The sequence below is a fragment of the Talpa europaea genome (genome assembly GCF_964194135.1).
Source record: "Talpa europaea genome assembly, chromosome: 8".
Taxonomy (NCBI): Eukaryota; Metazoa; Chordata; class Mammalia; order Eulipotyphla; family Talpidae; genus Talpa; species Talpa europaea.
The window spans coordinates 92184788-92198764 of record NC_140075.1 but is presented as its reverse complement, the minus strand read 5'-3'; the positions used below and the strand labels follow the sequence as shown (position 1 = coordinate 92198764).

At 41.6% G+C, this 13977-nt stretch overlaps 1 protein-coding gene across 1 annotated transcript in view; it reads right to left on the bottom strand.

Annotated features, from left to right (window-relative positions):
- The window catches only part of SYNE2 (spectrin repeat containing nuclear envelope protein 2), a gene marked incomplete at both ends in the record, with an annotated part of 255875 nt that overhangs the window by 27441 nt on the left and 214457 nt on the right, over nucleotides 1–13977 (bottom strand). The window contains 3 exons of the mRNA XM_084241092.1: nucleotides 4586–4752; nucleotides 6480–6638; nucleotides 8767–8922. Of these exons, the coding sequence (XP_084097218.1) occupies nucleotides 4586–4752; nucleotides 6480–6638; nucleotides 8767–8922 (482 nt within the window). The remainder of the gene's footprint in view (nucleotides 1–4585; nucleotides 4753–6479; nucleotides 6639–8766; nucleotides 8923–13977) is intronic.

The window sequence follows — 13977 nt, the reverse complement described above, 5'->3', positions numbered from 1 at the left end:
ATCTAAGAAAACATGGGGAAGAAGAGGAGCCAACAGCTACAATTAAAAAAAAAAAGGTTTAATTCTTATTTAATCTGTCAAATAAGTATAGTGTTTTATGACTAATTTCTTATCAAATCAGATTGAGTTCTAGAATACACACCATTACCAAAAAAATCATGCTTCAAAAGACCTTTTTATGAGTGTAGATATTGAGGATTCATGAGGACAGCTAAAAGCCCCCACAGCCATTCTGACGGAGAGCCAATTCAGTGTATTTTGATGCCCACACCAGGCACTATGTAACCATACACGAGGAAATCAGCATTAAGGCTGACTTAAACTCTCCATCCCCTTTAGTGATTTGGTTATTTCAGAAGATGCATCCTTCAGGTTTTTTGCTTTAAGGATTTTATAGAAGCTCCTTTATATGAGAGAAAAAAAATTAGTTTGAGGCAAAGTCCTCTTCCCCTCCTCCCTTATCACACAGTTAATGTGATCTGCACTAGAGGCTAGATGCATATGCATACAGACAGATCCTCAGCTGTCCTGCTGCTTTCTCATCCAGAATCTTACACATAGCTTATCAATGGGAGAGCATGCTCACACAGGTCACAGACTTGCTCATGGTAAATGCAGTCTGGGACTTCTAAGTCTTGGTGTGGTGCTGCGTTTCTCTGTCCTGCTGCTCGCCCCAGCTCAGTGCTCCATGGACTGCACATTGACCACACCTGGACACTCAGACACGCACGTGGGGAACTAGGACCTCTGGAGGTGGGGTCTGCCATCTACATTTTCATGAGTCCTCCAGGGACTCTGATGCATGTTTGAGAATCATGACTCTATAAATTCTACATGGAGTCCAAGGTTTTAGAAAAATTCTGACAAAACTTTTAATAGCCAAGGTCTCAGAAGAGCCACATGCTCTTTTGATGCATGGGGTACTGGGACAGGCAGACCTTGGCTCCATCCCACCCTGCTCGGCCCTATGTTTCTGGGTCGGTTATTTGCCTTCTCTCCACTGCAACGTCTGAAATAAGGAGGATACTGATACTGCAGGGTTGTTACAGGAACAAAATGAAGTCATATACATGAGCCTGTCAATAAATAATACTGGTTTCCTCTCCTTTCCTATGTCCCATAGTGGAGCATACTATGCAAAAATGATCAGAAGTTAAATGTGCATTTAAAGAACAAAGCCCGCAATTGTTTAGCAATTCCCTATTTTGCTGAGAATGAACCAAAACAACAGATCTTTTTTTCATTTTTTTTTAGTGAATTAAACCTAAGTTGTTGAGGTCTGGACTTCTGAACACCACTCCAAAATTTGAACTTAAGGGCTTATTGTTAAAATCTTGAAGTGAAAAAAATAATAAAATCTTGAAGTCATGAGGCTTACTTGTATAAGATCTCCCTCAAAATCTCCCTTATCACTTTATTTTTATTTTTTTTAAAGATTTATTTATTCATGCATACAAGAACCAAGGTACAGGCCAGATGCGTGGGAGGGTGAGAGGATTCACCAGAGAGAGTGGGGGACAAAACAGGCAGATATACTGAAATATACTGCTGAGGGGAGCAGCGGGCAAGACAGGAGAGGTCTGCCACGCCATGTGGGACACTCGCCGGCTGGCCGGGATCGAACTGGTGCTGCAGAGGCTGCAGACAGCTTCACAGTGCTGCGCTCAACAGCCTGAGCCACCAGGGGAGGGGCCTTACTTATCACTTTTAACAAGAGACATTGTCCACTGCCACAGGGCTGAGGCAGCAGAATACAGTGAGCAGAACCCAAAAGAGTAAATGGTGCCCAGAATTCCTTGGGCAAATGAGGCCACCAGTGTAGCCTGTGGGGCTGCTGATTCTGACCGGTATTCTGCAAATCTAAATTCTGTGGAGCCTGTGTGCTTCCCTCCCTCCTCCCGTGACAGTGATGTTATCAGTGTCAGAGATCAGTCAAGGAGCTGAAGCCAAGTCCAGGCCAAGCTTATTGTCTCAATCCTCAGATCAACCTGAGGGTAAACTCAACAAGTTTTATAAACTCTCAGTCATCAGTCTCAGTCTGGCCTTAGCTTTAAGGTAAGGGAAGTTACTACTTCCTTAGTCCTCCAATGTGAAAGTACTAGGCTCTCATTATGTTTTTACTCATTTCAACAAACTAGGAGGGTCTGGGGTAGCAAGAAGGCGACAGAGCTGCCTAAGTCGAAATTCTGGTTGAGTCAAGAGCTGACAATCTAACTGGTCAGTGACTTCAGCTTCCTTATCTGCAAAATGGGATCTACCTCTCCAAACTGCAGAGGATTAAGTGAAATCACACATAAGAAGCACGGTGTGGACACACACATCTGAAGAGGTGTGATTCTACACTCCTAAATCTCATATAGTGTTGTAAACCATTATCACCTCAATAAAAGATAAATCAACTGAAGACAAAAATACATTGTAAGTAATAAAGCTGCCAACCAATATATTTGCCATTATTTCAACTCTTTATTTTGCCAATTATTTCTTCCAAGAAGAAATGTCACTTGCTATTTTATCCCTTTCCCACCAAGGAATTTCCCAGAGAGAGAAGAGAGGAAAGTAAACAGCCTTGGGCTCCTGAGCCGACCAAGAACAGGTGCGATGCTATCAGACTCTTGATTGGTGCCCAAGATGCTTTAGGGTGTGAGACAGTGACCACAGTGACATACCAGACTCAACTTACCCAACAGAAATCATCTTACTCTTATGCACTAGAATGTTTATTCACTTCAACAAGTATCTGAAACACTGTTCTAAGCATTGGAAATAAGACAGTCAAAAACACCAGTCTCACGGAGAAAAGACCTCTCACTTCTAGACACAACTGAGAGAATCCTCTTCCATGCAACAAACTTGCTACTTAGTCTTAAGAGTCTTCTTAGGGAAAAATAATGACAATAACCACTGAATAAAAGCTGGCTTCCACGTGCTGGTTGTATGTCAAATGGGAGACACATGTCCACTCCACGGTGGCCTCTGAGTCAGCAGTGCTGTTTGACACAGTTTGCAGATTTGGAAACTGAGGCTTAAAAAGGTGAAATCACTACTTAAGTTTCCATGGTGAGTGAGCTAAGTGGAAAAGTCACAGCTGACTCAAAAGCTGTGCTCGTAATTCTCACTTGAGTTATCTCCATTGATTTCCTCAGACTTTTTTTCAACTGGCAGCAAAGAGAAATTGAGTTCAACCCAGCCTGAAGTGCCAGCCAAATCACCCTAATATTTGCCAGCCAAATCACCCTAATTTTGGCTCTACTGCTAAAAACCATGACTGACTCAGACTTTATTTAGGGGGCCCAATCTTTAGTAGAGGTCTTAGGTGTTCCAAGACTAATATGCTCCAACCTAGCTCTCTGGCTTCATCTTCCACACTTGAGACAGTGGAGCATCTTGTCCCTTCCCGAATGGCTTTCCAGGCTGTTCTGCCCTGCACCTTTTGTTCACAATGTGCGTCTCTCCTTCTCTGCCACCACTAATACTTGAGAAGTGTTCATTCGGGACTCTCTGGGAACACTACTCTTCAGTCAGGCTCTTCCGAATCCCCACCCACCCCCACTCCAGGAAGGTGTGATATGAGTCCTCAAACCACTCAACTCTACAGCTGCTCAGAGGTCCACCCCCATTAACACAACAACTCATCTTACTTCCTGTCTGTAATTCTCGCAGCACTTAGCTTGGTGCCTTTGCCCACTGGATCAGTTACTGTAAACAGTGGGCTGGAGGAAGTGCCAAATTACTAAGTCTCTGATTTTCAGTAGTCCCCAATTCTTCCTCCCCTTTATATCCTGCATTATAGTCCACGTGAGCACACTTCACGTAACGATGCATCTGCCCAGAGGCTACACAGAGCTGCCCGTGGGATCCCAAGGCCCAGTGGCCACTCTCTGTATGCCAGGTAGCAACTGAGTAACACTTTGGTTGGGATCCCTATTTAGAGAAGAATTTGAAGACAGAAGGCATTTAAAAGTTTTGGGTGGCATTATTATTAGGTGAGGGGAGACAAAGCTATCAGTCTTATTTCTGATAAGGTTGCACAGAGAATACACCTCACTGTGGTCACACCTGTGCCTCCTAAATCTCCCCATTAGGACCAGATGCCCACTGGGGAGCTGGCACGCCAAGCACACCCCTATAGCAGTCCCTGCAAACCCCTTGGGTGGGGGCAGTCAGGGACCTCCAGATCAGCATCTTGAAATCAGCTCTATGCTCTGACCTACATGCATTTGCCACACGTGGGCAGGAACAGGCAGGCAGGATTTCATCTGGGAGACATGCAAATCTTAAAGCAGAGTTAGAATTTCAAAATAGATCTCCTTGAGGATCTTTTTTCAAATTAAGTCTCCAACTCTCATTTAAACCTATTAATTTATGTGAAATTTTAAGCTAAAGGAAAAAAAACATTTATAATATAAAAATCTTCCCATAGCATTGGCCTAAGAATTTTTACTCATTATTACTGAACTTTGCCTTTATCTGTTTGTTTATAAAACTGCTGGATTACCTTAGAGGAAGACTAGGCTCTTTTTCTAGATTTGTGATGTAACCACTCTACCTAGGAAGCAAGAGTCATTTTTAGGTCATTTCTTACCTTGATCCAATGACATCAAAAAGATGCTGCCAGCGATCATTAATCTTGTTGAGCTTGTCGTCGATCTCAGCTGCTCTTGTCTTGTTGCTGGCTTTGATCAATTGGTCTCCCATTTGCTTTAATTGTAACTTGTTTTCACTAAACAGGTTTATTTCTTCCATGCAGTCCTGGCATAGGCATCAAAACACAAAGCTCAAATTACTACACAAAGCTCAAATTGCCAGCCATAGCTGCCTTTTGAAATTTTTTAAAAATACACAATTCTCACACCTGTTAAGGCAACTAACTCTTCAGCAAGTGCCTAAGAAATCAAATCGTGGCCCCTTAGCACATGTGTGACTTGTAAGGCAGTCATCACTTTTTTTTTTGGTGGGACCCTTGCCGGTGGCCGGGGATCGAACTGGCGCTGCAGAGGATGCAGGCAGACTCGCAACCCAGCGCTCAACCGCTGAGCCACCAGGGGAGGCCCCCTCCTCCAGTCATCACTTTAATTCAGTAGTCCTGTTTTTCCTCATGGTTTCTTTTAAACTTGGGAGCTGAGGGCAACTGAGTCTAACTAAATTGTCCTAAAATCAAAAGCTTTCCTGAAGTTGAACTGACTTGCATTTTGGGTGACTGCAGCAAGAACGCTCAGTCTACCTTTACTCTTGGATGAGTGACTGTTTTAAAATTATGGGTCCTGATGCTGGTGGTCTCTTGCCTTTGGCAATGGGCGTACCTTAACAATAACTAGCTCCTTAACAATATTAAAAATCGCCGGGGGTGTGACCTGACACTAGGAGACGTGAGTCTTCTCAGCTCAGACTTCCTCACTGTAGGGTAAGGAAAATGTCAGGCTTTTCTGCCCTCCCGCCATCAGGATAGATGATGGATCCTTGTGGTCCTGAATGCATGCCTGATGGCGGCCACCTGGAGTAGGGTGTGGGCATAGGTAGATGGGATTCACCTGGGCTAAGACTGGGCTTTTAAGGGCGGTGTCATGGGGACGCCAGCAGCAGCAGCAGAAGCCGAAAAAGAAGCCCGAAGCAGAAGCAGAGAACGCCAGAGAGCCCAGATACAGTGAGGATTTGCTGGGGGCTGGGAGGACTGCCAGCCTCCCAGCCCCCCAGCACCCCTGCATGCCATATGCCTGGTGAACCCCAATAAAAGACCTGCAAAAACCCACTGAGGACTCTGACTCCTTTACCCGGTCTGCTGGATCAGAAAACCTGCACCGTGTCTGTTCCTGACCTTTACACTCACCCACAGAGAGCAACTCGCCTTAGCACACAGCATGGGCACACTCAGTGGCCTCAAATGCCCATCACTTTGTACTTCTGTAGGGTAAGGTAAAAAGTATCAGGCTTTTCTGCCCTCCTGCCATCAGGACAGATAACGGAACCCTGTGGTCCCGAATGCATGCCTGATGGCGGGCACCTGGAGTAGGGTGTGGGCATAGGTAGATGGGATTCACCTGGGCTGAGACTGGGTTTTTAGGGTCGGCATTGCGGGGATGCCAGCGGAAGCCGAGAGCAGAAGCCGAGAAGCAGAAGAACCATGAGAACAAGGCCACCAGAGAATGCCGGAGAGCCCAGATAGAGTGAGGACTTGCTGGGGGCTGGGAGGCCTGCCAGCCTCCTGCCTGCCATGAACCTGGTAAATACCAATAAAAGCCTACAAAAGCCACTGAGGGCTCCAGGACTCTTTCCTCCTTTACCCCGTCAGCATGGGATCATAGAAAACCTGCACTGTTTCTTCCTGCCCCCTACAACTTCTTTGAGAAGAAATTAAAATAGTGAGCAAGTGCTATCAAATTACTCAAACATGACTGGAAGCCGATCTGTACCACTTAGCTTTGAGGAGGGTAGAGGATTCTGAGGTAGTTAAGTTCTACCCACTGGGGTGCCCTGCTTACCTTCTGTAACTTGTCAATCATTTCCTCAATGCTGATATCCGCTGTCTGCAGAACTTTGTTTTCCATCTGTACCAGCCATGCACACAATTCTTTATTTTTTTCGTTGAACACAATCCATGAATTCAGTCTGTCTTCAATCTCCTGTTTCCGTATAGCTACCTGGAAATGAAAATACATTTGGGCCCTGAGTACAGGCAGGAAGGAAAACATTTCCCTTCCCTTCCTTCCATCAAAAGGTCTAGGACTTTCACTAATTTTAATCAGAAGCCCTGGAGACCTAAATCACTGTTCTGCCTCTTAAATACCTGGGGTTTAACAGCAACAATAGTTTCTTACACCTTTGATAAATGCCATAAAAAGCAACAAAATAAAGATTGCACCTGGCGATCTTTACTTGACTTCATTTTGTCAACGAAGAATAACTGTGCAAAAAAGATTGTTTAATTCAACACATTCCTATTAATATCAGATTATAATAAAAATTAGAAACAGGAAAGGTTACTGGTTACACCTTCCTGCTTCTTGTTCTTTCAGTATACATTAATTGCTGCTTGCTACACGCTAATTTGTAATTTTATAACCCTAATCCATTCCTTTTTTAAAAAATAACATCTTATTTCTACTGAAGGCCAATGTCTTGCCTATTTAATTTAAAAGGTATAATCTAGATCACAATATAAATCTGACACTTGCAGTAATAATGGACCATGAAAATTGAAGCCATTTAAATGTTTCAGTATTAAATTTCAAACACAAAGAAAAGTAAAATAAAAAAATTATTTTTTGCACATGACTCATGTGATCCATCCACCCATTAAGCAGCATGGTTCTGGATGGAAATGACTTGCTGGTTTGCAGCAACTAGGGTGCCCCCACAAGTCCAGTGTTCCATTAAGCATTAGCGGTCTCAGCCGATATCAGCAAAGGGTCTTCTTCCTTACTGGGTTCAATTACTTACTTAAATATGAAGAACACCAATGAGTTTTTCTAAATGTACAAAAGAATTCTCAGGTTTAGAAAAACTTTAGAGATTTACAGTTAAAAGCAGTAGCTAACCATTCTCTTGTTCAGGTTCTAATAGCCCGCTTTACAGAGGGGGAAATCAATATTTTCCTGCCATTAAAAAAAAACGAAAAACAAAAACTACTCTTCAGAGTGAGGCAAAAATGGTTCAAGGTTGCACCCCCACCCAGCCAAAGGTGTTAAGAAAGCTCAAAAAACTATCCTAAAAACACAAGCTTTGTGTTTCCATTCCTCAGGGCATCTATTTATCTCGGCCCTTTTTAAAATCCTGGCATTTGCACAGCTTTATTCTGATTGGTCTCTGGTATTCATCACTGGTAACAATTAGGAACATCTGGGCCCCAGTCTTTGCTTCTACCTTAGCTTTTAGAACACTTCTCACATACTCCAAATATTTTCCATTATATGAAATATGAATAAGAATTCTAGAATGATCTTTAAAATTAGGGCACAATATGAATATTAAATACTAAAATCAAGAAGGAAAAATGTTTTTATTAACATGGACTCAAAATGTCTGAATTTCAACTTTTAAATACACTACTTAATTCAGAAAAATGAGATTAAGAAATTTATTTTTCATAGAATTGAATGCTCTTAGAACAAAGATCCATTTGAAACCTTTAATTCTATCCTGATCCTGTCACAAACATATATTGTAAAAAAATAATACCCTAACCACAATAAAGAGACATGGAGTTACTAAGTGGAGCGGTGGGGCATTTCTTTTAGAGTTTTAAAAACCAACTGCTATTAAGAAACGCACGTGAAAGCCCACTTCTCAGATAAAAGCCCCGCAGGGGCACTGAAGCACCACTGGGGCAGGTTGTTGGGGTCCAGACCGCAGAGATAACCCTCTACAGCCGGACCGGAGACCTCTTCTTAGCTGAGTCCAGATTCTGTTATACCTATTCCTTCTAGCCATTTACACAAGACAGAGTGGAGAGTCCACACAGCAGCTCATAATTCTAATTCACCGACACCCACCCCAACCCCCCTGCCCGCCCCGGGCCCCCAAACTTTAGGGTGACTTTTGAAAAAGCTCATTAAAAGTGTGCAAACTTCCAGCAATGAGCGCTGGAGAAACAAAGGATCAAATCTGTTTTAAACCCTGTTGCTGTCTCTTAAAGAAATAGCGTTGACCTGGCCCCCCACTGCAAAGGGCCTCCAGATCAATGAAATTAAGCTCCTTTCTACTTGGTCTGGCCTTCGGAGACATTTCAATAAACTCTCCACAGCCGGGCTCCGCTGGTCACTGACTTACTCTTAGGCAGAGGTCCTCCCATTGTCTGTGCAAATGCTCTATTTGCTCCTTCAAAATCATCACGTCTTCCACAAGAATGTGCTGGGTTAAGTCGGCTTTCATCGCGTGAAGTTCTTGCAAGTTCTGAGTCCAGTTAGCCAAAGACTTCTCTAGGTCCTGCATTTAAACATTAGAAGGGGAAAGAAAAAAAAACCCTTAAACTCAGACCGCCGTTGTTTCCAAACCTGTAGGCTAATCCTTTGATTGGACTCCGGGGGGAGGGGAGACCCGCAGGGGGCGGGGCCTTCGGAATGAGAAACAGCCCAGGTCAGCCTCTGCGCTCCAGCTGGCCAGTTCCTCACCACGTTTTCTTGCAGAAAAACTCTTTCCTGCCTCTATTTCCATTTTCTTAGGTAGTTTAGATTCTTATGTAATTACTTCTATTTTTAAGTCATGTAGGACTCCTTATTTAGAGGAAAGTATTTTTGGCACCTAGCAACTCTCTCACACACCCACCCCTCGGCTCTTAATCCTGAAGCTAGGTAACAAGAAAGTTCTAAAATGCGACTTCCCATGTTGAAACCCCCCTAAGAAGAGCACTGTTGTGACAGTGGCAATCATAAACAACAGCTTTTGTTCAACGGGAGTTACTTTGGTTGACTTTGGAAACAATGAATGCAACAGAAGGAAAAAAAAAAAACCTCTTCCCTAATAATTAGCAGACATTGATGAGCAGAAAATTTCCTATGGTCATGGGAACATTTTTTTTTTAATGAAATATTTGTCCAGTTAAAACTTTTTAAAATAGAAATTAATCAAAACGTTATTTTCACCGGAAGGGAGGCCAGAGGAAACAGCCCAAACATGCAAGCTTCCGTCAGGTTTTTAGTGGGTTTATAATTCTTCATGCTTTGGCACATTTTAAGGCTTGCCATTTATACCTATCTAATGAAATCTGAAAGAAGAGACTTTCAACTACATCAGAAAGAAGTGGGGGAGGGGGTGGTGGTGGCAACTACAACCAAAAAAGTGTTAATTTTGATTATTTTCAGAGCTCTAAAAGCTACCTTTTGCGATTTCAGCATTTTGCTGATAAGTAGCAACATTTAATAAACTGATCTGGAGAATTCTTTTTAAAGGCTGCATGGAAATTGAAAAATACCCTTATCAGAAGGAAATCAGTGAATTTTAGTTAATTTTAGACACAGGGCTCTAGTAAAGAGGATAAGAGCAGATTCTGCAGTGGGACCCTGAATATTAAGTTACATAACAAAGAGGATAACAGGAAAGTGCTAAGCCACTCCGGACTTAGCTAGAGGACAACTGCAGTGGGCTGAGCTCCACCCAGCATCTCCACCCCAGTGTCAGTGTGGGTGTCAGGAAGCCCAGCCTTCCTTGCCCCTGCTCAGAGGTGTGGGCTCAAATGCCTGCACAGTGAGGAGGTGTGTTTAAATTATCCGACTTGGGTGTCAGCCAATTTGGTTTGGTTTTCTTTGTGGTTAGGATAACTATCAAGTATAGGGCTTTTGACTATGAACATTTTTGTGATTCTTAATATTGCCAAATTGTGTCCTCAAAAAAATGACTATATCTTTCTTTTTCCACATGCTTTCTGGTTGTTTTATGTATCTTGGCAGCAAAAATAATATGTGTAATGATTCCTCATTGATAAAATTTGTATTTCTTTAAACTCTAGCCCAAAATGCTACCCACTCCTTCACCACAATGCTTCAAAATTTTAATTTCTATTGACACAATTCAGATCTCAGACACAAAGGAGTCTTCTCTGAATCATCAGAAGAGATTAGGACCCGTTTTATGCATTTATAGCCCCCCATCCTTTTCCTGCTTTCATACCACGCTTAGAATTATGTACACACATGTATGTTTGCACAGTGTGGGACTCTTGGGTTAACATGGGCCTCTCCTGTGGTCTCCTCTGCACCTACGTGCTGGCTGAGGCCATGACAGCCCTGCTCACCAAAGCATTGCTCAGTGTGGACTACGATGCGGGTGCAGGCTAAGTCCGCAGAGAGCCAAACATGATCGAAAGGAAAGCAGTTTGGCAGTGTGCAGAGCTTTAAACTGTTCATAGGCGTTAAGTGAAAAATGCAAGGAATCAAACATTATATACAGCAAGGTCTATGGTGGAAATATTTCATAGTGACAATCACTGTTTGTACAAATGTTTCAAAAATCATGCTTCTGTCTTTAAAATACTCCTTCAGGTCTGCTATCAAACTAATAGCAAAAGAGATCATTTCAGTTTGCCTTAATTTAAACAGGTAAGTTGCCTATGTGACATAAAACTTAAAGTGATCTGACTACATAAAGTGATGACTGCACAGGTCTCGACTGGACTTTCCACGATGGGGCAACTACCTTTAAATCTTTGCCTATGGAGTCAGTTGCTGCTGGGACTATGATGTCCTCTCTTTCTACATAACTATTTGGTTAAAAAGACGCTCCCAACTCCCTCTACTGAATTGCTGTGAGGAATCTGCCAGTGTTACCTAATCTGACTAGGAGAAAAAAAGAAAGCAGCACCCAAGATGGAAGTGCAGTGCATGTATACACACACACACACACACACACACACATATAGAGGTCCTGTATATACACGGCTATAAGGACATATGTACATATATGTGTATATATGTGTATACGTATATACTGGCCTTAATGCACAGAATATCTTTGAAAGAATGCACAACAAACTGGTAGCATTGATTACTTCTGTGGAGAGGTACTGATGAGAAAAAAAAAGTTCATATATGTCTTTTACAACATCTAAATTATGAACCATGTGATCTTACTCATTCAAAAATTATTTAAAAAATAAAACTGTCTCAAGGATAGTTGACAGTCATTTGACAAACTTAGTAAACACAGATGTCCACTGTATCAAATTTCATAATAGTGAAAAGTTAGTATATAAAATATATAAAGGTATTACATACAGACACATATAAAAGCGTAAAGCAATTTCCCCATGCACTGGCTTGACTGTAATGGGAATGTACTTTTCCAAGAAGGAAAGTAAAGCTTGGCCAGGTCAAGTGGTTAACATATCTCCCCAGGGGATTCAGGGATGCTAACACTGTCCCAGACAGGCTTCTGGTTACTTGGGATCTTTCTGGAATACGGTCATGGGTTGAATAAACTCAGTGCCCTTGGACTCTTTCCCTGATTCTTTCCATGTGATGTGAGGCTATGGAAACTGCAAGAATCCCACTGGAAACTAAGAAGTGTGATGCTTGGAGAAAATTAGGTCTCTTTGTGGGTTTACAGTTCATATTCAGCACCAGTTTCTAAACTTTATGGATGGGAACTCAAGGTATCCACTGAATGACTCCAAATCCTCATACTTGTTAATGAAGTCTAGATCTAAACCTAAAGATGCAGACATGATAAGAACTGTGAAATTTTAGGTAGATAGAACTGTTTAAACCTAATAAGAACATCTACTAACCTAAAAATAAATCTGTGCCAAAAAAAAAAAAAAAAGGAACATCTACTAACACATACATGACTGGGAAATATTACACTTAATGGTGAAATGTCAGCATCATTCTTTGTAAAATCAGGAGTGATACTAAGGAGCCAATTATCAATGCTTCCACTTGACAGTGTTCTAGAGGTGCTGACCAGTGTAAGGAAAAAAAAAGCATAAGATGGGCAGGGAAAGGAAGGACTAGAGTCAAAATAAGGGGGGAGGTGCAATTGTATGGGGAATATAACAAATGAAAATGCATACATTGCGCAAAGATGAAAAAAGATGTAAGAATTATATAAAATATTAAAAAAAAGCATAAGAATTAAAGGGAAGGAAAAAAGTCATCCATAGATGGTGATTCCTACATTAAACACCCAAAGGAATATGTAGACAAATTATTGGAACTGATGAGAGTTTGAGCATGATGGCTGAATATAATATCAATACACAAAAATTATCTGCATTTCTAGCCCCAGCATAATCAGTCAGAAAAGGTAACGCGAAAAATGCAGTATTTTCAATAGCCTCAATAATAACATACCAAGAAATAATATTAAGATGTGCAATACCACATAAAGAAAATTGTAAAACATTGAAAATCATTAACTAAGACCAACAGGAGAAATATGCCAGAGTCAGGAACAGGAGTACTTAATTTCAAAAATACGTTAATTTTTCCCAAATTGATCTAGAAATTCATAATAATTCCATCAAAGCCATTGTAAACATTTTCCATAGCTTGAGAAACTGCTTCTAAAAGTTGTAGAGAAAGTCAAAGACCCAAGGATATCCATACTAACATGTGAGAACAAGAAAATGGGGAAACATCACACCTGAATTGAAGATTTGATACAATAAAATGTAATTCTCAAGATCATTGGTTAAATAGCTGAGATTAGCAGATTAGTGGAACAGAGAACTAAGCAACCAATCACACCTGTATGGAAACTTGACACATGACACTTGACTACTCAATAAACAGATACCACGACAACTAGTTTTCCACATGAATTAAAAAAAAAAATCTGGGGCCTCCCAGGTGGCGCAGCGGTTGAGCGCTGGGTTGCGAAGCTGCCCGCGGCTGCAGCGCCGGTTCGATCCCCGGCTGCTCCCCGGCCACCAGAGGAGGGTCCCACATGGCGCGCAGACCTCTCCTGCCGCCCGCTGCTCCCCTCAGCAGTGTACTTCGGTCCTTCTGCCTGCTCTGCTCCCCTCTCTGGCTCTGGTGAATTCTCTCACCCTCCCGCGCTTCTGACTGTACCCAGTGCATGTATAAACAAAACAAACAAACAAAATAAATAAATAAATGAAAAACATGCCTCTATTAAAAAAAAAATAAAAAAAAAATCTGATCTTTACTTGAAAACATACACAAAAATATATTCTTCAATGAATAAAGACATAAATGTTAAAGAAGCAAAACTCAAAAACTTTCAGAAGGAAATGTAGGAGAGTACCTTTATGACTTTAGTATGGAGATTTCCCAAAAGAAACAGCAGAAATCATAAAAACAAAAAAATATTTTTTTTTCAGCTAGCAACACCAAAAAAATTTAGAAAAACAAACTCTCTGATGGGAGATGACATTTTCAATGTCTATACTCCACTGAGTAGTAGTATGCAGCACAAATAAGGAGCTACTTCAAATCAACAAGGAAAAAACAGAATGCAACAGAAAAGTGGGAAAAAGGATATAAATAGAAGGGCAGACAAAAAGGGGAAATAAATTAAAAAAAA